The sequence below is a fragment of the Strigops habroptila genome (assembly GCF_004027225.2).
Source record: "Strigops habroptila isolate Jane chromosome 13 unlocalized genomic scaffold, bStrHab1.2.pri S16, whole genome shotgun sequence".
Lineage (NCBI taxonomy): Eukaryota > Metazoa > Chordata > Aves > Psittaciformes > Psittacidae > Strigops > Strigops habroptila.
Window position 1 is genome coordinate 9531633 of NW_022651054.1, and position 25509 is coordinate 9557141.

Consider the following 25509-nt stretch of genomic DNA (forward strand, 5'->3'; position numbering starts at 1 on the left):
GGTTTGGTGGTTTTAAAATTAGACACAAAGCAGAGCTTCATAAACCTCAGGCTGTAGATAGCAGAAGCAGCAACTTGATCTTTCCCTGTCTGGGGAGCAGAACTGAGGCCTGTTCTCTCAAATTCCCCTCTTTGCTTGGTAAATATGTGCTTCACCAGAGTCCAGCTGGTACCTTCGAGCTCTGTGGGACATGGCAGCTTTGGGCACAACAACTGGTGAAGATAATGTGTTACAGGCTCGTGTCCTGGGGAGGCTGAGCATCTGCAGTGCTGTGCCACATCAAGAGCAGAGCCTGAGGTCCCTCCACCTGCCTGGGGGACTCTGTAATGCAAATGCAGCCCCCTTGGTGCAAGGAGGATGGAGTGGAGCAGTGTTGTAACTGGCTTTCTCTAGGGCTTTGTTGGTCATAGAGCAAGTGGGGACTGAAGTGTCTGGGCTGAGCTCACCCGGGTGCACCTGATGTGCTGGTTCCCTCTGAGACTGGGCAGCGCTGTCTTCAGCGAGGTGGTGTTAAGACTTAACACTTCCCAAAGGCTTAAGTTTGGAGGAATTGGGTGTTAAATTCCCTTCACGTTGCTGCTCTTACTCGCTTCAAGCCATGTTGGACAAGGCCTTGAGCAACCTGGTCTAGTGGAAGGTGTCCCTAGGGCATGGAACTAGATGATCTTTAAGGTCCCTTCCAACCCAAACCGTTCTGATTTAGGTTTGAGTTGTAATCGGGAGAGGAAACTCAGAGCAGGGCTGGCTGCTTCTGGTGTACATCCTTCCCCGTGCTGCCTGCCTTGCACAGAGGCTCTAGAGTGAGCAAGCACAGAGCTGGGGCAACGGTTTCTTATCCTTAACCTGTTGCTGAGTGATGTCTGCTACTCACCGTGTCCATGCACAGCCCAGGACGAGCAGGATGAAGGGTGAAACAGCACAAGGAGTGATACCTGCATTGCTCATCTCTGGAGCCACACAGTTTCCTGTGCTGAGCTGGGTGTCCTGAGGGACCGGCGTGTGTCCGGAGGTGGCAGCCGACCCTCCAGAGCCGGTTGGGAATGCTGGAGGCTGGCACAGTTGCCAGGAACTCTCGGCGCCTTTCCTCTCGGGGAAGGAAACTGTCTCGGACTTGAGAGACATCAGCAGAGTTCAGGTAAAACACTTCTGGCCCAGACGTGTCTTCAGAGCCTCCCTCTTGGGCTCTTGAGGCTGGTGGCAGCAATGTTTAGACCAAAGTCTTCCTTTGCTTATTCCCCTCTGTTTCCTGTTTAAAAGGCAGATTGTCACATATTTGGGGATTTATTTACCGTAATTAGAGTTATTTTCCTGGCTGCTGGCTTCTGCCCTCTGATGCAAGACTCCTTAGTGAAACGTGTGTCCAGAAAACCCTGTGACTCTTTTTCCCCTTGCCACAAGTGCCAGCAGGAGATGCAATACTCAACGCGCTGCAGGGAATTTCCACTTGCAGTTCAGGTTTCTGAAATCTAGACCTTGGCTTCGGAGGCAGAAGATTGAGCAGGGGTTTGGGGCAGGGAAGGGGAAGGTTGCCAGCAGAACCAAGTGCTTGCTGGTGTGTCAGGCTCTTCAGTCCAACCAAAGGGCAGTAAAAGGCCCTGTTGAGTCGGGTTGGAGGAGCAGGCTCTGATTTTTGCCTGTCACAAGCACATCCTTACGTCTGCTCTTGAAACTGTTCCACCAAACGCAGGCTTGATACCGAGATCTCATTTCAGGGCAACAAGTAGAGGGGAAATTATTTGTAATCACAAAGCTTGAGTCTGCTTTACAGCCAAGCTTCAGCAGCCCCAGCAGCAAGTCAGGACAGAGCTGGTGACAAGCGAGGTCAGGGTGGAGGGGGCTTTCATGCTGGCATGGGCCAGCTCCGTGAACGCTGAAGCAAGACCATGATTGCGGTGAAGAAGCAGCGTTGCTGCGTGAAATGAAAGGCAGGAAATGGAGCATTGGCACAAAGTGTCCGTGTGTCCTGCTGTAAAATGAGTAAGGAGGTGCCTGAGGCTGCTGTCCCGGGGGCTCTGCCTCAGCCCTGCTTTGGTGGTGGAGAAAGAGGGGTGCCAGGGAGCCCGAGTGGGCTTACACCAGGTGCAGCGGCTTTGCTGAAGCTTTAGATGTTTGCAGCGTGACAGGAAATCCTCTCGCTTTTAAAGAGATGTTTCTGACTCTTTAATGTACGTTGAGCCTTTGATTTCCTCGTGCTTCTAAGCAGCACCGAGTCAATTACTGTATTTCTGGGTAATTCTCAGAGAGAACATTGTATAATTAGGCTAATTATGCTGCTTTGTGGAGCTGTAAAACTCCTGATTGAGCTTGTGGGGCTGTTTTATAACCTGCCAGGTGTAGGCAGGGAGGGCTGCCTGCCCTGTGCCCTGTGCAGCCTGCCAGCTCGGTCAGGGTGGCTTCCTTCAGAGGGGCTGCCCCATGGGCTTGTCCCCTGCCAGCTCTGTCATAGCATCATGGAATGGTTTGTGTTGGAAGGGACCTTAAAGCTCCTCCAGTTCTAACCCCTGCCCCGGGCAGGGACACCTTCCACTAGAGCAGGTTGCTTCAAGCCCCTGTGTCCAACCTGGCCTTGAACACTGCCAGGGATGGGGCAGCCACAGCTTCTCTGGGCACCCTGTGCCAGCGCCTCAGCACCCTCACAGGGAAGAACTTCCTCCTAATATCTAATCTAATCGAATCCATCCTGCTCATGGGCTGCAGCTCCTCAGTGAATCGGGTGCCTGGTGCTTGTGGGGCTTCTGCTCGGAGTGAGCACCTTTGGGGGCTTGTTGGGATCTCTTCTTGCCTTAATTCTGGGATCAGAAATAGCAGCATAGCCAAGGCCGTGTTTCCACTCTCAAGTGCATCTGCAGGTAGGAGGTGACCCCGAGCAGGTTTATGTATGGAGACCTTTTATTTTCCCTGTTAGGGTCTGCCTGAGGGCCCCGTGTGCCCGAACAGCAGGTTCTTGGCAGCACAGTGCTGGCTCTGCCTGTGCTCATTGATGGTCAGGAGGAAGGTGAGGACTTGAGCATGACCTTCACGAGTCACCTGGTAACGTGATGCTCGGTCCAGCTTCACAGCCAGTACAGACTGGGGCAGTTTAACCTTGGCTGTGTGATGGCACTGAAGATATGTGGCCCTTCTTTTGATTTAAAGGTTATTTTTTTTAACGCTGATTGATGTGGCTTGTGATGGATGTGGTTAAAGTTGACCATAGGGCTGGCTTGTAGGTGACAGCTGCATGGTGAGGGCATGAGTGATTTGTTTGAGGTTGGCACAGGTCTTGGCGTGCGCTCTCAGGTCCCTCAGCCTACGGGGTGACACAAGAGGCACACAGGAGCATGTCGCTGTGGGCCGGGAGATGCTTTGGCTGTGGGATATCTTCATTCCCTCTTCTCCTTTCCCTCCCGAGAGCGTGTGGTCCCCTGACCCTGCCTTGGTGAACTCCAAGTGCTTCTCCACCAGACCCAGGAGCGGAGGAGCAGTCTTGCGTAAGCAGCGCCTGCTCTCTGGGTAATGGCACGGAGACGGAGAAGGAGGCGCCGGCTGCCAAAGGCGGGTTGGGAACAGCATAAACCCTTCCGAGCAGGGCCCGAGGAGCCAAGGCCTGACAAGAAGACCTCATGCCTGGTGCTGGGAGAGCGGGGCTCATCCCGCCCGGGGGGCCCCAACCAGCAAAACGTTGCCACATGGGCTGGTGTGTGTCTCTGAGAAGCAGGAGGAGCGGAAGGGATGCTCTTGGGTCCATCTGCACGGGGAGCAGGAGACGCGCCCCAGCTGGTGCGAGGCCCTGGCAGCCCCGGGAGCTGCTGTCTGTTGGGGTTTACTGCTGTCTACGTTGAAACACGGCTTGGGAAGGAGGGTTTGAAGAGGAGGGGGGGGGTCTGTGGCATGGTGCCAGTCCCGGTTCGCCTGGCCTTCTCGTTCCTTTCTCCTCCTCCAATGCTTTAAAGTCACATTTCCAGGCCAGACATAGAATTAATCTCTGGGCACTTCACATTGCTGGCAGCGCAAAGCAGGATGTGGGATCTTTTTTTTCTCTCTCTCTGCGTCTTGGCTGACTTTTTTACCTCTCGAAGAATTTGGAAGGGCCGTGAGATTCCCCCCGCCCCCCCTCGCCTCTGTGCCGTGCAGTTTTTCAGCACGCTGATCACCCTGCTGTGGCTTCACCCTAATAGATTTCATATGCTGACACAGTTGACATCAGTACCAAACTATTTTACATGTGATCTGGTGTATTTCCTGAGGAAATCTGCAAGATATTTATTAAGAACTAATAAAATAAACCTCTCCATGAGCTTTTAGGTAGTTTTCAATTTTTCATGTCTCTCTCGTTTCCTCTTATCAATGAGTTTCTATTTTTCTCCCTCCTCTCTGACCATTGCAAAAAGGAAACAAAAATAAATGTTTTAAACCCGTTCCTGAATGGACACTGGGAATATTTCTGTAGTGATGTATTAGCAAAGTCGTATTTTTAGTGCTGTATTGTCAAGACTAAAAATATCCCGCTGCAGTGCATCCTTTTTATAGGGCTTTGTGTGTGTGCGCGCTCGCCGTTGTACAAGCTTGCACCAGCGTGTAAAGGTCTGTCTTTGTACTACTGCAGCGCTGCCTCCCCAGCGCAGCTGGACTCCATTAGGCCTCGAAAATTAAAGTAATCCTGGTTAAGAAAGGGAAAAAGAATTAATCAATCTCACAGAACAACGTTTCCCCAGCTGAGCCGGGATACCTGCGCGGCTGCGAAGGGCTCCAGCAGCCCCGGTTTGTGCTTGGGGCTGGTGGCTTTGCTTCTGTGTTTGCTCTGTGGAAGGTGTTCCCTGCTGCCACGCAGAGCAGCGGGGATGGGGTGAGCTCGCTGGCTGGGATGCCTGTGGGTTGCAGTCACTGAGTGGGTTCCTGCTTATTTTTCATGCTTGGGAAGGCCTTTGGGACTGTGCATGTAGCTGGGAGCAGGCTGGATGCTTCATGTTTTGAGAGGAATTTTCTACCTTTCTGCTATGCTTTAAACTGAAAGAAGGGAGATTGAGATGAGCTCTTAGGGAGAAGCTCTTCCCTGTGAGGGTGCTGAGGCGCTGGCACAGGGTGCCCAGAGAAGCTGTGGCTGCCCCATCCCTGGCAGTGTTCAAGGCCAGGTTGGACACAGGGGCTTGGAGCAACCTGCTCTAGTGGAAGGTGTCCCTGCTCGTGGCAGGGGGTTGGAACTGGAGGAGCTTTAAGGTCCTTTTCAATCCAAACCTCTCTCTGATTCTATGATTGTATTTCTGCCTCCTTCAATTAACTGTGTTTGTAACAGAACCAAAGGTGGGAGCTGGGCTGAGAAGCCCCCTCCTCTCCATCCCCTGTCCCCAAGCCGTGATGCGAAGCAGCTCTGTCTCTTTTCCACTTGCATACGATCGATGCAGCCCTTTCCAAATATAATCTGCTCGCTGCTTCGCATCCCCAGCATCCCTGCGGAGCATCCCGGCTCTGGGAACAGCCTTGGCGTCACAGGTAGTGGGTGCTGTGACTGACGGGGGACCCGTGCGCACGGTGTGTTGATGTGTCTCACGCTCCAGCCAGGCGCGAGTGTGTCCCCCCCCCCTGCGCCCGCCCCTCCGGCGGCTCGTCTCCTCTGAGTCACTCGCTCTTGTAGCTTTACTCACGGGTGCCTTGCTTTTACTGTCTGCTGCTGTCTGGAGAGCTGCAGCCTTTCAGCTTCCTGTCGAGCAGTTCAGCGAAAGCAGTAATTAGGGCCTGTAAAAATTGATTTTTATTAGCCAGAAGTGTTGGTGGGGAATTGGCCATAATTTGAACCCAGCCAGATTGGAGATTAATAAAAAAAAAAAACCCTAAAAATCAGAGATCTTTTTAGCAGAAACACCAAGGCTGTTCCTTACAAACCCTTTCCGAGGCAGATGGGATGGGATGGGATGGTGGCTGTGGAAAGAGCGGCCAGCAGCGAGCGCCTCTGCTGTACCCGTCCTTGAGGGTGTTTGACACTGGCATGGGAAGAAAGGAAACCTTGTTTTCCAAGAACTCTGCTCTTTCTCAGCTTGATAAGCATTTAAAATAAAAGCTGCACAATTGGAATTGGCAGAGCATCCTCATTCTTTTGTCTGTCTGTTTATTTTTTTCCCCCTCATCCCTCGACATGTGTGCTACAGCCCAGGGTTACTACACCCCGCAGAACCACAGGCCTGGAGCTCTGCAGGCGCACGCTGAGCTCTGCCCACCCCCAACCTGGCTCTTTGAAGCCTGGCAGAGCAGCAGAGATCCGGCTCCATTCCCAGCCGGGCCCCGACCCTGGCAGCCTCCTGGTGTCCAGGGCACTGAAGTATTTGATGTATGTTTTCAGCCCCTTTCTGTTCCCCCTTCGCTTGCAGGGCAGCAAACCCAGGGCTCTGGTGGAGCTGCAGCAGTGGTTTTTGGACTCGGGCTGTGACCGCGCTATATGGACCTGATCACTTTGGTATTTATAGACTTTGTTAGAGCAGCTCGAGCGTGGCCAACGCGTTGGAGCAGTGCGAGGGCTGATTCCTGCATCCCTGGTGTCAGGGATTGGAGAATTCACCGCTCCACTCAGGGAATAGGGAAGAGCCAAGCCCCTGCACACATGTCACGCTGGGTTACTGCTAGTTGAATCAGACTAGGGAGTTACTTCAGGTTACTAGTCCTAGTTGTTGCTTTGGTGGAAGGGTGTTACTTCAGGTTAGTAGTGCTTGTTTTTCGCTTGGCAGCTCGGCTTGGAACCTGGGGGAACTGTTTCCCAAGGAATATTTTTGGGTTGAAAAGTGAAGGTCAGCAGTTCGCGAGCGCCGCACTCGCAGCCAACTCTGTGGTTCGCCTTGTGCCACCGGGCCAGCAGCACTTGAGATCCTGATCAATTGATCTGCAACAATATGAAACCACGAAGGGCGACTGCCAGTTAAAACTCCCCGTCTCGCCCCGCTTTTCCCCACCCAAAGTGACTTTCTGCCCGTATCCCCTTTCTTCCTGCCTGTCTCCCTCCCTCCCTTTCGGCTGTGTATTGGAGTTTTTGTCTATCTTTTTCCATCTCTCTGTCTCTTTTCATAACAGTTTTTAATAATGTTTTAGTTAGTTCCAGCCTTTTCCCTCAATGGATCCCATTGGAAAATGCATTTGAAAGGAAACAGTTATACACTTCCCTTCCTTTGAAACTCTGTTGGCACCTTTTCCAGTGCAGTAAACCATACAACATGGATTTTCAAAGTTTCCAAACACAGACATGCTGGCGTTAAATTTATGAAAAACTATTTTATTCGGCTGTATAGTAACTGTGAGTCTCGGAGCTGCTGCTCACAGTGAAACCGAAGCTCGCTTTGGAACTGCAACAGGTTTTCAACTCTCTGCAGGAAACAGCACGGCGCTGGCTGTACGGGAGCAGGATCCCTCGGGCTCTCCGCACAGGAGATGTGTAGCCGCAAAGGAAAGGGGTGCTGGGGCACCCCAGGGCTGAGCCATCACCCTCCAGTGCAGCCTTTCCCTGTGGATGGGCCCGCTGGGAATGGTGCAGCAACAGTAGCTGCAGGGAATTTCATGGGCATGCCAATCCTATCTCAAATCACAGGGGGAAAGAGGAATTTGGCATAAACCCGTTATGTCTTATGGTTGTTAATGAATGTGGAAGGTTCAGGCTTTTTAGTTACTGAGTCCTGTGACGAGGGGGGCACACAATAGCTGGGGTGAGTGTGCTGCAGTCTGCACGGGGTTTGGGGACCTGAGGCTCCGGCTGCATCTAAGTTGTTGGAGCACTGAGATCATATTTGCTTACTAAGGGGCTCGGATGTTAAACTTCCTGGAATGGGTTCTCTGTGTGCTGTGGGTTTGTGCCGGTGGTCTCAGCCCGATTCCGCAGGGAATCGCTCACTTGACACCTGAGAACCTCCCTTTGGCACAGATTTACTTCCAAATTTCCACAGAAGACCATTGTCCATGTACACCACGAGATCTCAGGTGGGTGAATGTGGCTGTGTCCTCTCCACGACACATTGTGAGGGGTTGTTTCCAGAGTGAGCCTTGAAGCCGGCGCTCAGCAGCACTTCCATGCACTTGAGGTGTGGTGAAACGCAGATAAGGCCTCCTGTGATAGATGAGATGATGACGTGGCGAAGAGATCCTGGGCTCAATTTTCCTGTTGTCCTTTTGCTTGTAAAATTCCTTTCCCTTCACATGGGAATTTTACAGAGAAGTCGCTGATGAAGTGTTATCGTCATGCTCTGTGCCGCACGGAGCGTAGGAAGAGCTGGAAGGTTCACGTCCAAGTAATTAGATAGTGTAAATTCACTGGCTTCTGTCTTAAAACATCTCAGGTTTGGATGGCTTTCTGCATGGTATCTCTGACATGCACAGCTGGGGAATGGAGCTGAAGGGAAATAACAGGTTTTCTGGTTTCTTGACTGCTCACCTTGAGATGCAGGAGATGGAGTTCTCCTAAAAACATAATCCTTCAGGAACTGCCTTTGTTCCTGCTCAGAGCAGAGTTGCCCAGCATCTCCATGTCACCATGGCCAGCCTGCAAGCGAGGGACACATAAATAATGACCTTCCCTGGCCTGCCTTTCCCTCTCCAGTGTCTCACCTGAATCGTAGAATCCCAGGCTGGTTTGGGATGAAGGGACCTTAAAGCTCATCCAGTTCCAACCCCCTGCCATGGGCAGGGACACCTTCCACTAGAGCAGGTTGCTCCAAGCCCCTGTGTCCAACCTGGCCTTGAACACTGCCAGGGATGGGGCAGCCACAGCTTCTCTGGGCACTCTGTGCCAGTGCCTCAGCACCCTCACAGGGAAGAACTTCTGCCTCAGAGCTCATCTCAATCTCCCCTCTGGCAGGTTAAAGCCATTCCCCTTGTCCTGTCCCTACATCCCTTGTCCAAAGCCCCTCTCCAGGTTTCCTGGAGCCCCTTTAGGCACTGGAGCTTCTCTAAGGTGTCCCCTTCAGGAGCCTTCTCTTCTCCAGGCTGCCCCAGCCCAGCTCTCTCAGCCTGGCTCCGAAGCAGAGCTGCTCCAGCCCTCGCAGCATCTCTGTGGCCTCCTCTGGACTCACTCCAACAGCTCCACATCCCTTATGTGTTGGGGGCCCCAGAGGTTTGGTTTTTCCTTCCCTTGTGTATCCAAGCAGATGAACCAGCTGATGCATCACTTGGAGTGGCACATGAGAGCTATTTGATAGGGAGCACCCAGCTTTCCATACGCCCCTGCCTTGGCAAAGCAGGGGTGGATGGAAGTGGTAGAAGGCACGTCCAGACCCTGTTGCCATCCCTTGCCAAACTGCTGGTTCCTGCTCCAAAGTGTGAAGGTGAGAGGGATTTCACTGAAGTGGTCGAAGAATTTTTAACTTGAGAAGAACAATCTATTTTCCCTAACCTCATTCTGGCAAATGCCTCAACCTTTTGTAGATGAAATTTTCCCCATAAATTCAGCTCGAAGAAAGCTTTTGGCATGAAGGATTGCAGCCTAAATGGTTAAAGTTTGGCAAAGTCCTTCGGAACTAAACCCAGGGTCTTACAATGGAAAGTGTTAGGTAAGCTTTACTGTAGGCACAGTGGCTGGGCTGTGTGACTGAGGCTGGGGATGCCCCTGGCATCACCCAGGGGCACTGGAGGTGGCCAGAGGCTGGAGCAGGAGGTGAGGATGGACTTCAGGCCTGCACGCATACAGCGAGGACCTTTTAGTCAGGGGGGTCCGTGGGTTTAGCTTTACATTTTGGCATTTGCTTTGCAAAGTGACCCTCAGGAAGCTGTAAAAAGAAGAGCAGCAAAGGAGGGAATATGTTAAAACGGAAGCTCAGCACTTCGCGGTTCCTGCCCCATCAAAGGGCTGCTTTCTCCAAATGTGCCTGTTTGCAGGCGCTTTCTCTCATTAACTTTCCCTCCAGGCTCAAAGCTCTCACCAAGGATCACACCAGAGGAGGCATGTTCCAGGCTGTCTGTTCGCATTTGCTGCCAAAGACATGCCCACCTCCAGCACGGAGAGGGTGGAAAAAGGCTGCCTTTTATTTGCTGCGATTGTCCTGGTACAACTTCACTCCGGGCTGGAGTAAATCTCTTGGGAAGCCCTGTTCACACCTCCTCCCCCGTTGTAAATAACATCTGACACAATTATGGTTGGGCGCATGCAGCTCCTGGGTGGGATGCTAGTAGCAGCTTGCCATGCCTGCTGTGTAGCACCGAGCCGGGCTCCCATGGCAGCGTGTTCCCTCCAGCACATGTGCTGAGGAGCCTGGTTTCCTCCCTGCCCCGTTTGGGGTGAGGTTCAGGGGTCTGGCTGTGCAGCTGGCTTCCTCAAGAAAGGCTGATAGAGCTCTGCAGGCACAGGATGGGGCCGTCAGGGGGTTTCTTATATCAGGCTGCATCACTGCAGCGCCGCAACATATCCCTCATAGGATGGTTTGGGTTGGACCTTAAAGATCATCCAGTTCCTACCCCCTGCCATCCAACATCTTTCATCACATCCACATCTTCTTTTGGTGCAGTATTCCCTGTTTCATCCAGATGCCCTTCACATGTACCAAACCCTGCTTGCCTCCAGGCCCTTTCAGCCACTCCAGTCCCATCCTGCTTGTGCATCTACCAGCAAATATTCCCTCTGCAGCAGGAGACAGCTGGTGCCAGGCTGGTCAAGAGCTTTATACGTGCTAATGAGCTGACTTGCCAGCTTGGAGGGACAGACTTTCTTCCAAGCTAGCCAGGAGTGACGTACATTTGGGTTTGCCAGTCTTTTAGCTGCCAGACAGGTCAGATTCGTGTTGCTGTCAGTCGTTGGCAGCAGAACCGGTGGCTCTGGGGATTGTGCAGAGAACCTTGAGGCAAGTGAAGGTTTTGCTGTGCCTGTGTTGGAAGTCCTGACATCACCTCACCCTTTTGGAGCAGCTCTGGTGAGGGCAGTGCTGAGAATTAAGTTCCTCTGATGATTCTTTAGGCTTTGCCAGTGTGGTGGGACTGTAGGTGCCTTTATCCCAGCTGTGATGGTTGGGGGCTGGCGTGTCTCAGTGTGAATATGGCTACTGAAAACAGAGGCATACATGTTTCTGGAGGAGTGTTTGACTCTGTGTGGGGTGTTTCACATCCACAGACTCCTGCAGCCTCGCTGGGGCCAGGGGTGCAGAGCAGCACCCTGCCAAGCTGGATCAGGCACCCCAAGCACCGAGGGAGAGCTCCGACGTGCTGCTTAGTGCAAGTGGAAATGGCTTCAATCTGTGTTTTGACTGATGGGTCTTTTCAGGAAATTTCTGAGAATAACAGTTCTAAAAATGGCTGCTTCTTTCCACTGATATTTCCTGGAAAAGGCTGCAGTTAATTTTAAACCACTATCCTTTTCCCTTTTCAAGTGGAAATGGCTCTATGCTTGTCCTCGAGGCTAATGTCATTCTCTCTGTCCTAGCCTGGGTTGCATGGAGGGGAGGGATGGTGTGCTACTGCTCTGACCTCCTCTTGCAGGACCTATTGGTCTTCCAGAGCTGCAGAAATCGGGGTGTTGGGGGCACTCTGTGCTCGTATCTGCTTTCCCCATGGAAAGGAAAAACCGTCTCTTCCTGAGTCACTTCACAATGATGTTCTTTGTCGGTGACTCCTGGCCAGTCCCCAGAACACAAGTCAAGTCATTGCTTTGCCCAGCCCCAAGCTCTGTTTGTCAGGGCCAGGAAGGATATACGGAGCTGGTTATCACACCCCAGGTGCAAGGAGCCAGCCCTTTGCATGGGGATGGTCAGCTCCTGGCTCATCCGGAGGGAGCTGGCAGCCCTTGGGCAGGCAGCCCCTTGGTGTCGGGCAGAGCCTGGCTTCCCCTGTGGCTCTCGGGCAAGTTTGCTGCTTCGGGTGGGAATATGTCATTAACTTTTATACCTTCCCCTGTAAACCATCTACCCTTTTTTATGATGTCATGAGGGATTCCTTAATTTTGCAGCTGCTTCCTGGTTACGTCAGAGAACAGCCTCCTGTCCTAGAGCCCAGCGCTGCAGTCCAGGACGGCTGGAAACAAATGAAGTGTTGAATATCTAATGGCTTCCACAGGGAGAGCTGCTCCATCCTCCCCAGGCCCCCGGCATTCCTCACCTCCTAGGCCTCCCTCCTTCCCTCCCTCGGACAAGACGGGGTTTCAGCACAGAGCAGAGGGAGCTGCAGGCTCCTGGGCGGCCCTGGCTGCTTTGGGAACATGGGTGGCAAGTGCTGCTGGGTCTGGGTGCTGCAGCAGAGATTTCCCCCACCCTGAGGTCTTCCTGCTTCTCCATGGGGAGAGGTTGGAGTGGGGAGGTGGATTGGAGGCATCCAGGTTGCTCTGGGAGGGATTCAGGCCTGTGTGCTGCAGGTGGTGGTGTCCAACTCGGCCACAGGGTACCAGGAGGGCTGCGGCTGCTGTCATTAGTTAACCCTGCAGTTAATTTGCAGCACAAGGCCTGGCCTTCACAGGGTGCCCAGAGAAGCTGTGGCTGCCCCATCCCTTGCAGTGTTCAAGGCCAGGTTGGACACAGGGGCTTGGAGCAACCTGCTCTAGTGGAAGGTGTCCCTGCCCGTGGCAGGGGGTTGGAACTGGATGTTCCAACCCAAACCACTCAGTGATTCTATGACTGTGTCTGCAAATTGAGCCAGGGAGCATCTTTCCAGGAAAGTTACCCATCATTCCCAGGCTCTTTGCAGGGTATTAAGGGGGGCTGAGCGAGTGCCTCCATGTTCCCAGGCTCTTTAGGGCGCAGATGAGTGCATGTGTGACTTGCACAGAATGGAGAGCCAGGAGTGCCCATGACTCACAGCTCCTCTGCGAGGGAACATCAGGGACATGCCCCACAATTATGAGCATCACCTTTGTTTTCCTGCTTTATATTCCCCTTGGTTTTGTGCTGTTTCCACCATGGGGAGGCCGGCCCAGGCGGGAGCAGCACTCTCCTCACCCTCTTCCCGCAGACAGCCCCATCGCGGTGGGCTGCCCTGCACCCTGCCAGTGTCTGGTAGGGAGTGACTCACAGGGAAAGCACTTGGTGTGTCTGAGCAGTCAGAGAGCAAACGGGCTGTGCTCAGGTGGTGTCAGCTCAGGGGTGACCAGCTTCTGTCTCCTTCCCCGCAGGGCAGCACTGCCTGGTGACTCAGTTGCCGGTGCTGTTAGTGGCTGACACATCAGCCTCAGGCACAACTCGCCCTCAGCCCTACACTCACCGAGCTCCTCTGCCTTCTGCATCCCCTGGCCAGCCCCTTGTATCACCCTTGGGATTGTATCTTGAGACCTGTTTGTTCCTTTGGTTGCCTTCACGTATGGCCCTTTGCTGTGCCACCGGGGAAGGTGGGTTCAGCCGATGCTCCTCTGGAGCAAAGCGCATCCCTGCTGCTGTCTCTGCCTGCTCTGGGGCCACCTGCTGCCGGCACCGCTCCAGGCTTCCCGGCCTGGAGCCGCAGCTCAGGTTAGGATGGAGAGGCCAGCATGGAAACACTCACTGGAGTCCTCCTGACCCTTGGCTGGAGGAGCCCGGTTGCCTGAATCAAAGGAATCAGGTCTCCTCCGAGACTCTAACGCCTGTTGGCTGGTGTTTTAACTGCGAAAGACTCAGCACTCCTTGCGTTGTGTTAGCTGGGATGGATGGAGGAGCACGTCTGCTGCTTGCTTGTGAGCTCAGGGGTTGCTGTGGCTGGCTTCCACTGCTGCCTACAGCGTGCTTGGAGCAGAGCAGCTGGGAACCCTCACTTGGAGCCCCCCCTATCCCATCCCCATGAGCACCCCCCTGGACGAGGCCACGGGGCCTGAGCTCGCTCTGCCCAGATTGTCCTGTGCAGGATTTCCTTCGGCACATGGCACTGGAGAAGCTTCCTCCAGCAAATCCTTGTCCTCGGAGGCAGCCGTCCCTTGCATCGCCTGCTCTTTTTCCCATTCCCATTTCCTGTGGCTGGTTGCGTTGCCCTAATAGAGGTTTGGCATCGCTGTTTTGCACACCCTAGTGGGAGAGGGGATGTGTTTATCACTTTTCCTGGAGATTATCTGTTTAAGCACTCTCTGACAGTTACAATAACAAGGGCAGCGCGTTGTGTTTCCCAGCAAAAGGACACTCGCTGCTGAAAGATGTATAGCACTAATTAGAAATACATAACATCCGGCCACATGGCAGCCTTCTCCCGGCCGCTCCATTTCCTGAGCTCAGACGACTTTGACGACAGTTGGTTTATGTTTTCCATGAATATAACGTGCTCAGAGAAGCACCAATTTCTCCCCGTTATAAAAAAGTCACTTTTCTCTTGTTTCTCTCTCCACCCCCCCACCCCCCCCCACTTTTCCCTGTGAACCAGGGAGATTTAGGACTGCGGAAAGCCTGGGTCGGAGCAGAGCTCGCAGCCCCTGTGGGGATGCAGCTGAAAGCCCAGGTAGATGCTTGCAGAGGGCGCTGCAGCAGGCTCTCTGCTGAGGAAACTGCCTCTTGGTAGACAAACAGCGTGATCTGTGCAAACCAGTACCCAGCTGGAGGGGGAAAACTCCTCTTTCCTACATGTAAAGAATCAGGAGGACTCTGCTGCAGCTCAGAGGGGGTTTGTGATCATCAGAAAAACCACCCATCCCTGGTTCCCGGTAGCTTTTCCTCTGTGCTCACAGTCTGATGCTCATCAACTTCCATCTTTTCCATCCCATCCCTTCTCCCTCCTCTCATTCTTGGGCTCTGCTTCAGAGCAGATAGCCTGGGCTCCATTGGAGGAGGCTGGGTCCCATCTCCAGCTCGCACAAGCAGCAGTGACTAGCGCAAGGACATACTTTTGGATGGGAGCAGGGCAGTTGTTCTGCTGCGTGTAGCACAGGTTAGGTGTAAGGAAGATGGAGCATGCTCAGGGAGGTGAAACCTTAGAAGGTTTTAGCTGCTGCAGTGAATTCCTGTTGAATATGGAAAAACTGCTGTGTTTCAGATGTTTATAGCTTGGCCAAGTGCGGACAGATTTCGAGTAGGACAGGAAAACTCTCTGTTAAAAGGGTTATTCTGCAGCAAAGTCGCAGATCCCCTTTCCAGGATTTGCAGTTGCTAGATTAGCTCAAGGAAAAGGTTGTAAGCGGGCTTTTGCTAACAAGGGTAAGGCACTATCTTGTTTCCTTGCCTCATTCTCACAAGTAGCCGAACTCTTTTGGCTATAGACTTCTAGAAGAATTCGGGCTGAGACAGGCACCCAGCATGGAAACTTCAGCTCCCATAGTTAAAGCCTGAGCCAACTGGAAAAGGGTCTTATGAGTGGCTAGTGTCAGGCAGGCTTAATAACACAGTGCTCAAAGCTCTGCCTGCAAAAGACAGAGCTCATGTCCAGCATCTGGAGGCCTGACATCTGCAGGGGGTTTGCAGATGCTCTCACTTATTTTTCTGGTGCAGAAAGACAGGTCTTGGAGGCAAATTCAAGCCTAGAAATTGTGGGGGAATGCACGTTACCCGGCCTGTTGTTTCAGAGTGCAAGGGGTTGATGGCATTCCTCCTTTCACACACTCTGCCTGCTCCTTTCTAGCCCTGTGCAGCGTTGCATGTACCTCAGGAGTTTTGCTGGTGTGGTTGATGTGGGGCTATGAGAGACCAAGAAACAGATCCAGCCTAAGAAAGCTCCGTGCTGTGACCACAGTGTGGTTCCATGGGCTGTATGTTGGTGCAGGAGGTGGTGGTGCAGCATATGAGGGTAAGGGCTCACCCCAAGTCAGTCTTAGCTGCAAGTCCTGAAGCCCTGAGCTTGTGCTGTGGTTTAACAGCAGTTATTTAAGCAGTGGTGCCTCCTCTCCCCCCACACAGCACTTTTGATGGCGATGGCACCGCTGAAAGGTGACATTTGTAACTCCAACAAGCTGCGTGCTCTGGTTCACAGGGTGGCTGCGCAGGCGGGAGCTGGGGGGTGACGTGGTGACAGGAGCTGTTGAGCTGATGCCGGCGTTAACAGGACGTGTCTGCCCCGTTGCAAGGAGAGAAGGTGGAGGGGGAACGTGTTGTGGTTGGTGGTGCACAGCCTGGGCTTGTGCTGGATAGTTCCCTGTGGAGTCTCACTGCTGGTGGCACAGAAGAGCCGAATCTCCGTGTGGCACCTTCTTTTCCCTGGGATTTCTGTCCATAGTCTGCACCATGTCCTGCCTGTGGGGCATCAGTGGTGGGAATATAGGAGGCATTTCTGATTACAGCCTGATTTGGAGTCTCAGGGGAAGAAGTGGTGTATGGATTTGTGGCAGCTTTAGCTGATGGGATGCCATCAATGCCAACTGAACATGTCTCTGGCACCAAGCTTTCGGTGACTGCCTGTGGGGACAGGATGTGGCGTTGCCTGTGGACCTGATGCTGGAGTTTTGCTTCTCCTGCACTCGCTGTGGATATGGGAAACAGTTCAGGGAATTACAGGGTTTGCCTTGACCTGGGTGGTCAGGATGTCTCTGCCTGCTCTTGTTAGTGGTGTCCCCAGTTATACAAGTGCTGTTCAACTGCAGGGACAGGAATCATCCAAGTGTCGCTCCAACCTCCAAGAACATCTCTTTCCACGAAGTTCGTGTCTTAATGCATCGTGCACGACCAGGAGCACGTTGCTCAGCTCAGAGGTTACGATGCCCCGTGTGCTCCACAGCAGATTTGTTGCTCCAACCCCCCTTTCAGCACATCTCTTTTTCTCTTAGTGCCAGTGTGGGCTCAGACACTTTTTCCTGTGGGTGACAGACCTCACTGTGGGTGCTAAGAGCTCATTTCCTTACTGCCCATCACCCAAAACACTCCACAGGTTTCTGTCTAAACACCCCAATTTCATGAGCCCTTTGCTCATACCCTCACCTTGACCTGTCTTCAGTGGCAGCCTGGGGTCTGCCACCCCACAGCAGTTGTGACCACTGGCTCCAGGCTCCCAGCTCCATGAAATCCAAGGCTCCTGCTTCCCAAGGAACGTGGTGAAAAGGCACAAAGAGAAAGTTTCCCCTGATTTATGGTTCTTTCCTCTTTGTCCTATGATTAAGCTGTTAAGAGCTGTTGCTGGCAGGGCTGGGTGCTGCAGGGCTGGTGGATGTTCAGGAGTCTTGAACAAGCACCCACTGGGATGCTTGTCCTTCCCTGCAAGGTGGTTAAGCTGGGGGAGCCCCCTTGGAATGAGGCTTGGCCAGGGAATGAGCTTTCAGGACTGGGGGAGTTTAGTGTAATTTAATGGTGAGATGACAATGCCTACAATAGCTGAGCTGGAACCGTGGGGACATGACCCTTGAATTTGGGTGTCCTGTGCCTCTTACCTGCACAGTGGGCACCTTCACAGGCTGTACCAGTGCTGAGCATCCTGTGGTACATCAAAGCACCATGGCTTTGTGTAAACTGGGTGTGAGCTGGTGGGGACATGGTTCGTGTCTATAGCAACAGGAGGTGTTTGGAGCTGGGGCTGTAGTGCTCAGCTTGAGTGAGCGTATCACAGATGGCTGTAACTGTGACAGCTCATGTGCAAGGAACGTTTTTACTCTCTTTTGGTTGTTTAACGTTGTTTGGGAACTCGTAGCCTGCAAGAGGAGCTGCTGGTAGCAGTGGGAATGGTTGAGGTGCTGGTACCAAGCCTGGCCATGGCCACTGCAGAGCGTTGCCCCAGCACTTGAAGTCGATCTCTGAAGTACATCAAGGCTGTGCAGTGCTCGTGACCTTATCCTCCAATACCTAAAGGGGCTGCAAGAAATCTGGAGAGGGGCTTTTTACAAGGGCTTATAGGGACAGGACAAGGGGAATGGCTTTAACCTGCCAGAGGGGAGACTGAGATGAGCTCTGAGGCAGAAGCTCTTCCCTGTGAGGGTGCTGAGGCGCTGGCACAGGGTGCCCAGAGAAGCTGTGGCTGCCCCATCCCTGGCAGTGTTCAAGGCCAGGTTGGACACAGGGGCTTGGAGCAACCTGCTCTAGTGGAAGGTGTCCCTGCCCGTGGCAGGGGGTTGGCACTGGATGAGCTTTAAGGTCCCTTCATCCCAAACCATTCCATGATTCTACGCTCTCGCCCGAGCGCGGGAGGAGGGCGCGCGGGGCAGTCGACTGTAATTTCTTGCACTGGACCGTGGCCAGAGCACTGGGACTGACACTCTTAATTGTGGGAAAGGCTTCGTGAAAGAGATTTACTGTCCCAGAGTGGTCACATCTTTAGTTTTATGTTTCCTCCAAAAGCTGACAGCCCCTGCAGTACGGCGCTTCCTACCCTCGCTCTGCGGCACCAGCTCAGCCTTGCCTCTGGGAACCCTTGTTCACTACCAGGCGCCTTGGTGCCACCCTGGGTTACCCTCAGTGGGCTCCCCACTGGGTGCTGAGTCACTGCCAGCTGTTAAGAACTGGCCAAATGAAGCCTACAGATCTTCCTCCTGTTTTTGCCTGTATTTTCTAAGCATGTTTTAGCTTTTTCCTGGTTGTTTTTGAACCTCCCACCCCATTGCTCTGGAATAATTTGCACTTAAAACCCCACTGTTTGTTCTCTGCACCTCAGATGTTTTGCTGGCCCCGGCAGCAACGGGGTCTCAATGTCTTGCTTTAGTTCTCTTGCCCTTTGCTCAAAAACCCCTTGGCCTGCCACATCAGAGGAGTTCTGCTTCCAACACCACCTCCTTGTTCTCCTTCCCCATCCTTGTGCCGCAGCTTTACTCACACGGGCACCCATTTGGAGCCAGCACCTATGTGTTTGCATTCCCTGCATCCCTCCAGGGAAGCCTGCAGCCAGCTGCTCTCCCCACATCTCAAAGGAGGATGTGAACTGGGGGGCAGAGGGGATTTGGAGGGCAGAAGGTGCCCCTAAGGCTTAAAAGCCTCCTGTGAGCAGGCGGCGCAGTGCCTGGGCAAGCGCGGGCAGCCTGGCATGCCCCAGGGGCTCTTGGCCTGGATAAGTGGAACCAGCTCCAGGCAGTTCCCCCAGTCCAGCTCCCTGCTGCTCTCAGCAGCTTCAGAAGTGGTTTCTGGCTGGGTGTAGATGTGCCGGGGGGATTTGCTCTCGCTCCCAGCCAGCTCTGTTTGGAAGAGCTGTGGTCGTGTGGCATCTACTTGAGTAACAGCTTCAATTAAACTCTCTTGACAAGCTGTTGTGTGACTGGTGAACTAATGGGAGGAGCCCCTTCCTCAACTGCTGAGGTTCAAACTCCAGCAGGGACAGAGATCAAACATGCAGCTAATTACCCTTTTAACACTTAAACGTACCCCCCTCCTTCAGGGGGAAGGCAGCAGCTCCAAGCAGCAGCTTCTGTGCTGGGATTCCCCAGTGCCAGCTCGGACCAGGCTGGCTCAGCACATGAGGTGGGTCAGGCATGGTGTGGGCAGTGGGATTGCAGCTTCTTCCCACTCCAGAGCTACTCATCACCTTTTTCCTCCTCTGTATAGAGCAATTGGGTCGAGGGCAGGTGCAAATTGGGAATCACCCACCCCTGCTCCATGCAGGATGCAGAAAGGGAGGCTGCAAAGGAGAAGGGAGATGGAACATCTGACCTGCTCCCCTCTGACCCCCCTCTCTGTCTCCTAGAGTGTGTCTCTGAAGACTGCCGCTCTGTCATCCAGGAACAGGCCGCAGCCCTGGGGCTCTCCATGTTTGCACTCCTGGTGAGGAGGTGCACCAGCCTGCTGAGGGAATGCCTGCCAGGTAAGGGGTTCCATGCAGGAACCATCCATACAGCTGCCCGGGAGGCAGCCGGGGGGGGTTCAAGCCCTTGTTCCCTTCCCCTCTCCTTGGGTTCTCCCCCAGCATCCCAAGCTCTGCCCAGGTTATGGCTGGATCATCTGGCAGGAAAACCTCTGTTGTGCGTGCACAGGCAAAAACATTTGCAATAAAGGGGTTGACTTAAGGCATGCTTTTAGCCAGCCTTCCCAAAACTGAGACCTCAGAATCCTATCTCTATGACTGGTGCAGTGGCACCCCACTGCCCTCAAGAAAAGGGATCACAGACATCCCAGTTTCCCCCCCTGGCTAGTCTGTTTAGGGAGAACAGATCTGTCTTTGTGCTTGCTGTGCTTGCTGTGGGTTGTGGCTGTTCCCTTGTGCATCCAAGGCTGGGATGTTGGGATCAGTGTTGTGCATCCCCAGTCCCTACCCAAGCCTGGCTCCTGGCTGCAGTGAGCTGCCTCAGCTCTCACGTCTTGTATTTGCAGTTCAGCCACGAGAGGTGGAGCAGGAGGATGAGGAGGACGACATCAAAGTCTCTGCCTTGCCCCAGGACCTGAAGGAGCTGCTCCCCAGTGTGAAGGTCTGGTCGGACTGGATGCTCGGCCACCCGGACACATGGAATCCTCCTCCGACCTCTCTCGAGCTCCCCAAACAGTACGTGCATCCTCTGCTCTGTCTTCTGGTGTCTGCTCCCTCCTTGTGCCACCTTTCCCCCTTGCTCGTGCTTACTCCTGGCTGTGGCACTCTGCCCTGAGCCCCCAGGAGAGGCTCACTGCACAGGGGATGTTTTGGGGGGGAATTGTCACCCTTGGTGACCATAACTTCTTCACTGATGCTTGGATGGGACTGAAGTGTCTCTGAGGGGGCTTGTTGGATGCCGTTTGCATCTGTGTGTTAGGAGATGTCCCATTTTTACCTTCTGCTTAGGATGTGCGTCTGCTTTTGTTGGGATACATCTCCTTTACGTGCTCTGCATGTAGGCAGGACCTTCCTCTCTACAAGAGGGAAGTCCATTTCCAGCATAAGCACTTCCTTGCCTTTTGACTGAATCAGTCAACCTTGGTCAGGCTGGGTTGGCTTGGAGCAGCCCGTCTGGAGCTCCGAAAGTGGCCTCCCTTCAGCTTCAGAACCAGCTTGTCTCTACCTCTGCAACACACAGAAGGGTTAATCTTCCAAACTGGCTGATTCCAGCCCATTAGTCCATAATGCGGACTAGGCAATTTGCATATTTTTGGACAGAAAATCAAGTGAAGGGGCCAAGTATGGAGTATGCAAAAGAGTGTCTGAGCATGCTCCGTAGCTGCTTTCCCGCAGGATTTTCCATCTGCCTCCGGTACTCCGGATCCAGAGCTTGAAATCACGTCTTATTGTTAATCCAAAGAAGCCAGAACCCAGGGTGATGGGAAGGCGCATTAAGGGTAATCCAGCAAAGTGGCTTAACCATTAATGGGTCCCCGCTCCATGCGTCAGGTCCAGTCCCGCTCTCCCGGTTTATTGCCTCTTACTCCAGTTCTTTTTCATTTGGCTGAGGAAATGGAAATCTCACACAGGAAGTTCTGGGCCTCATTTTGTGGAGATGGAGTCTGTTTTCTGTTTGTCGGCTGCTCGGTGTGGGACCGCTGCCTGCTCATGTGAACTGCTGCCCATCTTTGGGCAGGAACTCAAACTGGGATCTGTCACGTGAAGCCGCCTGCACCAATCCCCCCCATTCCCTGCGCAGGGAGACGCCGCCGAGCCCTTGGCGACGGGCAGCCAAGATGGAATTTCTGATGGGGTTCGGCGCAGGCAGCGCTCGGCGCCTGCCTCCCCCCTCCTGCAGGGCACAGGGCTGTGTCCCTATGGAGCAGGTGCCGGCTCCTGCGTGTCCCTTGGGGTGGGAGAAGAAGGTGGTGGTAGGGGAGCAGCGGGTATGGGTTGGGGGGCTCTGCTCCACAAGGTCTGCTCAGTGGAGGAATGAGGATCTTCGTCTTGGAGCAGAGGCCCAACTGCTTCCCCATCTTGCCTTCTCCATGGAGAAGGAGCAAGCAGCCCTTCTTGTCCCATACTCTGGGGCATGGGCAGCCTTCCTCATGTTGATTCGCAGCTCCTCCACCCTGGTGCTCTTTGGCTCTGTCTTACCCATGCGGCTCTTTCAGCCCAGACCTCTTGTGTGGATGGGTGTTAGTGGTCCAGGGCTCTGGGACAACAGTGAGCTTCCCTGGATGTGGGTAGTGATGAACAGCAGGGAACCAGCTCCACTCTTGGGCATGACGTGGGATTTACAACGTTTTCCCTGGAGGTAGGAAAGGCAAAAGGAGCACTGGACTAGTGTTTCAGCTCTCTATTGACACAAGGCTGCTGTCTGGCCTGGGGCTGTTCAGTAACCAGGTAGAGTCACCAAGTCCTGGGGTTTAGATAGGAGCAGTTTCAAAGGAGTTTGGAAGTAAAACATGGGTCAGAGCAGCAGGCGTGTTGGAGTAAGCCAAGGTTTGTGGGCAGGGTGAGCTCAGGAACAGAGAGAGCATGTGAGGAGCAAGCGCAGATGCCAAGCTGCAGGACTAAGTGGCCTCTGCTGTTTCCCACATGGTGATGGGATGTGCCACAAGGTCCCTACCAGTAGAGAAGCTGCTTGGACACACCGAAACTGCCTTCCAGCACTCTTCAGCCATCACCTTCATTGGTGGCCCAGAAGAAGGGGCAGTAATAAAACCCCACAAACCCTGAAGCACAGAAGCACCCTGCAAGGATGCCATCAGTGTGCTCAAGCTGCTGGAAAACCCAGGCCCCATACCCACCTGGCAGCCCCGCTAGAGCAGCAAAGACCTGGCTTAGAGCTTGCATCAAAGTGCAGCTCATCCGGGGCCAGCACCGCTGCCAGGATGACGGCCTGGGCTGGGGGCCAGCGGGGCAGCTTGTCAAGACTCCACCAGCGCCTGGATCCTGCGCTGCACATCCCAAGGCCTCCACGCTCGCCATGTTTCGGGATCACTCCTCCTTTAGTATAAAGGAGAGAACTGAAGGGAGGGGGACATTGAGAACGTTTAAACTCAGCCCAGCTGTGGCAGTTGGTTTATTGCTTTCAGCTGGTACTTGAACCCGGGTCCTTGGTCTTGGAGTCTTTCCCAGGTTTAATCCCCGGAGCTTTCTCTGCAGCTGTATGACACTGCGCTGACCCCGAATGAGGATAGGAAAATAGAACCCGTGCCAAGCCAGAGTCTCTTTTTCATTTGGAGTCTGGCTGTCTGCCCATGACCAGGGTTACATAATGGGAAACATAGCTGGGGCTCTGGAGAGCCCGCGTTTCACCACGCTGCCCAGACCTTCGCGTTCTGATGCTATATATCTTCCTAATTGTAGCTCGGATGCATTTATCACACTGCTGGATTTGAGTCCTTGCAGGAAAGAAAAAAAAAAGAAGGAGGAGAACTGCAAAACCCCACACCAAATTCCTCGGCTCGCTGCTTTCCCCCTTTGGATAGAAGTGGAGGGAAAGGTGTGAGGGGTGAGAGGTGCTGAAACCCACCATGCAGGAATGGGCTCTGTGGAGCTGGATGGGAGGCTGCATCCTCGGGGTTCTTCTCTTGGCAGGGGTCTGGCAATGAGCCCCAGCTCCTGGCAGGCATCTTCTTGCTACCTGGGGGCTCAGTGGTTCCAGATCCAACCCGAATGAGAAGCTACAGCTTTCCCTAAAATCATCCTCCTTGGTCTAACGTGCTCATCCAGCTCTTGGCCACACCAGCACGGTCACCATGGCTCAGGGGATGTATTGGGTTGTGTTTTCAGGCCAGAGGGCCATGGACAGGTGACAGGCTGCCTGGATTTGGAACTAGATGATCTTTGGAACCAGATGATCTTTAAGGTCCCTTCCAACCCTAACCATTCCATGATCCTTCTCTTGGGGCTGCTGTATGTATTTGAGTGGTGATTTTGGGAGAGGGGCTCAGCGAGTTTTCCGTGGCTCTTTCCTCAAGTGTTTCCAGATTAGGAGCTAAACCTGATTGTGGACATCTCTCTTCAGAGCTGCAGTGTCCTGTGGCTCAGGGATTGTGTGTTGCCAGGTCTTCTAGCAGCCAGCAGCAGTCACTTCTGTATCTTACAATTCATTTATATCTGCATGTTTCATGGCAAACATTGCGTTGAGGTCTGAGCAGTCGAAAGCAGTTACACTAACTGTAACTAACGTGCAACTGGGTTGGAGAAGTGTCTTTCAGACCAACTTTCCCCTGGAGTCATTTGCAGAGATCAGGGTGTAAGAAGCAGGAAGCCTTGGGGAGAGGGGAGCAGCGTGGATCTCCTTAGGCGGAGATATTAGCAGCAGATGGGGCGAAAGGCAGATCTCCAAGTGAATCCTTCTCCTTTTGGGACATATGGCTGTGAAGAGGGCTAGGCAGGGGACAGCAAAAGCTTCTCCTTGCTCTACTTTGGTTGCTGCAATGAGTCCACGGCTAAATGAAGCACAAGAATCGATGGGGAAGCCACTGGCTAGACAGACAAACTGCTGCAGGGCTGACCCTGGCAGATCTGTGCTCCTTCCACGCTGAGGCGAAGGGCCTCTCGGTTTGTGGAGACTGTCTGCAAGCATTTAAAAATGGTTAATTTAAACCAAGTATTAAATTAAATCCAAAAGCTCTGAGCACATTCTAGGGCTTACCTTCCCAGAGAGATGTGCCAGATCGCTCTCATCACATCGCTCTTGCAGAGAAGTGTCACTGAGATGGCAGCTCCCACTGGGAGAGATGGACAGAGTCTCGGACAGGGGTGCCAAGACCTTGTTGGAGTTTGCTGGAGACTAAATGGAAAATCCCTTTTGCAGATCCCAGCCTTCATTAGTAATGCTGGCCACCACGGTTTGCCTATGGAGACATCAAAGTGAGCATTCAGAGGTGTCTCGGTAGTGTAAACCTGGCTGAGAATGAAGGTAGCATTGACTGAAGCAGAAGCCAGAAGTCTCTGTGGAGAAGGGGGCTGTGGCAGAGCAGAAGCTGGCTGGGAGGAGACTGCACCTCTCCTGGGGAGCAGAGCATCCATCTAACTCCAAAGGCAGGTTCCCAGGAGAGGGATTGGTTTATGGATGCCTGGGTGGCCAAAGGAACTGTGTGCAGGGCAGAGTGAGGAAATCACTGGTGCCACAGGGCAGAGGGGCTGTCATCACCTCATCCCTGCTCTGGTCAACTGTGAGTCCAGGATAAGGTTGGTGAACCTTGGGAAGAGCTCCCACTGCCAACCCCTTTTGTTCATAGAATCATAGAATGGTTTGGGCTGGAAGGGACCTGAAAGCTCATTCAGCTCCAACCCCCTGCCACGGGCAGGGACACCTTCCACTAGAGCAGGTTGCTCCAAGCCCCTGTGTCCAACCTGGCCTTGAACACTGCCAGGGATGGGGCAGCCACAGCTTCTCTGGGCACCCTGTGCCAGCGCCTCAGCACCTTCACAGGGAAGAACTTCCTAAAACAGGAGCTGCTTTTATTTCACCTTCCCCTGGGCCGGGAGAGAGGAAAAGTCAGGAGGGGGGGGATGCAGAGCACTTTGTACAGGGTGTGCACTGGTGCTGCCTCGCACCGGGAGCCGGTGTGTCCATGTTGCAGTGATCCCGAGGTGTTTTCCATCTGCCCGGCAGCGTGGCTCTGGGCGGCCAGGGAACACAATGCAGGGCTTCTTCTGCGCCGTGCTTTCCGGGTTTGTTCTGCAGCTGTGGAGTTCGACTGTTAGTGTTTAAACAAGCTGGTATTACACAGGAAATGGCCACCTCCACAGGCCCCCGCAGGCCTGGAACATGGGGTCATTGTGCTTGATATTAATCACCAGGCAGCCCCCGGTGAAGATGGTGGCTCACACTGGAGCTCCGCGTAACGCCGATGGGGATTCGGTGAGCATCAGTGTCATGTCCTCTCCTCCTCTCTGTGCCTTTTGCCTTGGGGTGATGCATGCCCATGGTGGGCATCACCTTGTGCCATGGAGCCATCCCCATGCAGAGCCGTGCCATGGCTGTGACCA

The 25509-nt window shown here is 53.6% G+C and overlaps 1 protein-coding gene across 6 annotated transcripts in view; it reads left to right on the forward strand.

Annotated features, from left to right (window-relative positions):
- SMG6 (SMG6 nonsense mediated mRNA decay factor) overlaps positions 1 to 25509 on the forward strand; it is a 107814-nt gene that overhangs the window by 32119 nt on the left and 50186 nt on the right. For 4 of the 6 annotated variants that reach the window (XM_030472923.1, XM_030472921.1, XM_030472922.1 and 1 more), the window contains exons 11-14: positions 15430 to 15594; positions 15778 to 15879; positions 19399 to 19515; positions 20022 to 20190. In XM_030472923.1, coding sequence (XP_030328783.1) covers positions 15430 to 15594; positions 15778 to 15879; positions 19399 to 19515; positions 20022 to 20190 — 553 coding nt within the window. The remainder of the gene's footprint in view (positions 1 to 15429; positions 15595 to 15777; positions 15880 to 19398; positions 19516 to 20021; positions 20191 to 25509) is intronic. The other 2 variants (XM_030472925.1, XM_030472926.1) reach the window with 1 other exon arrangement.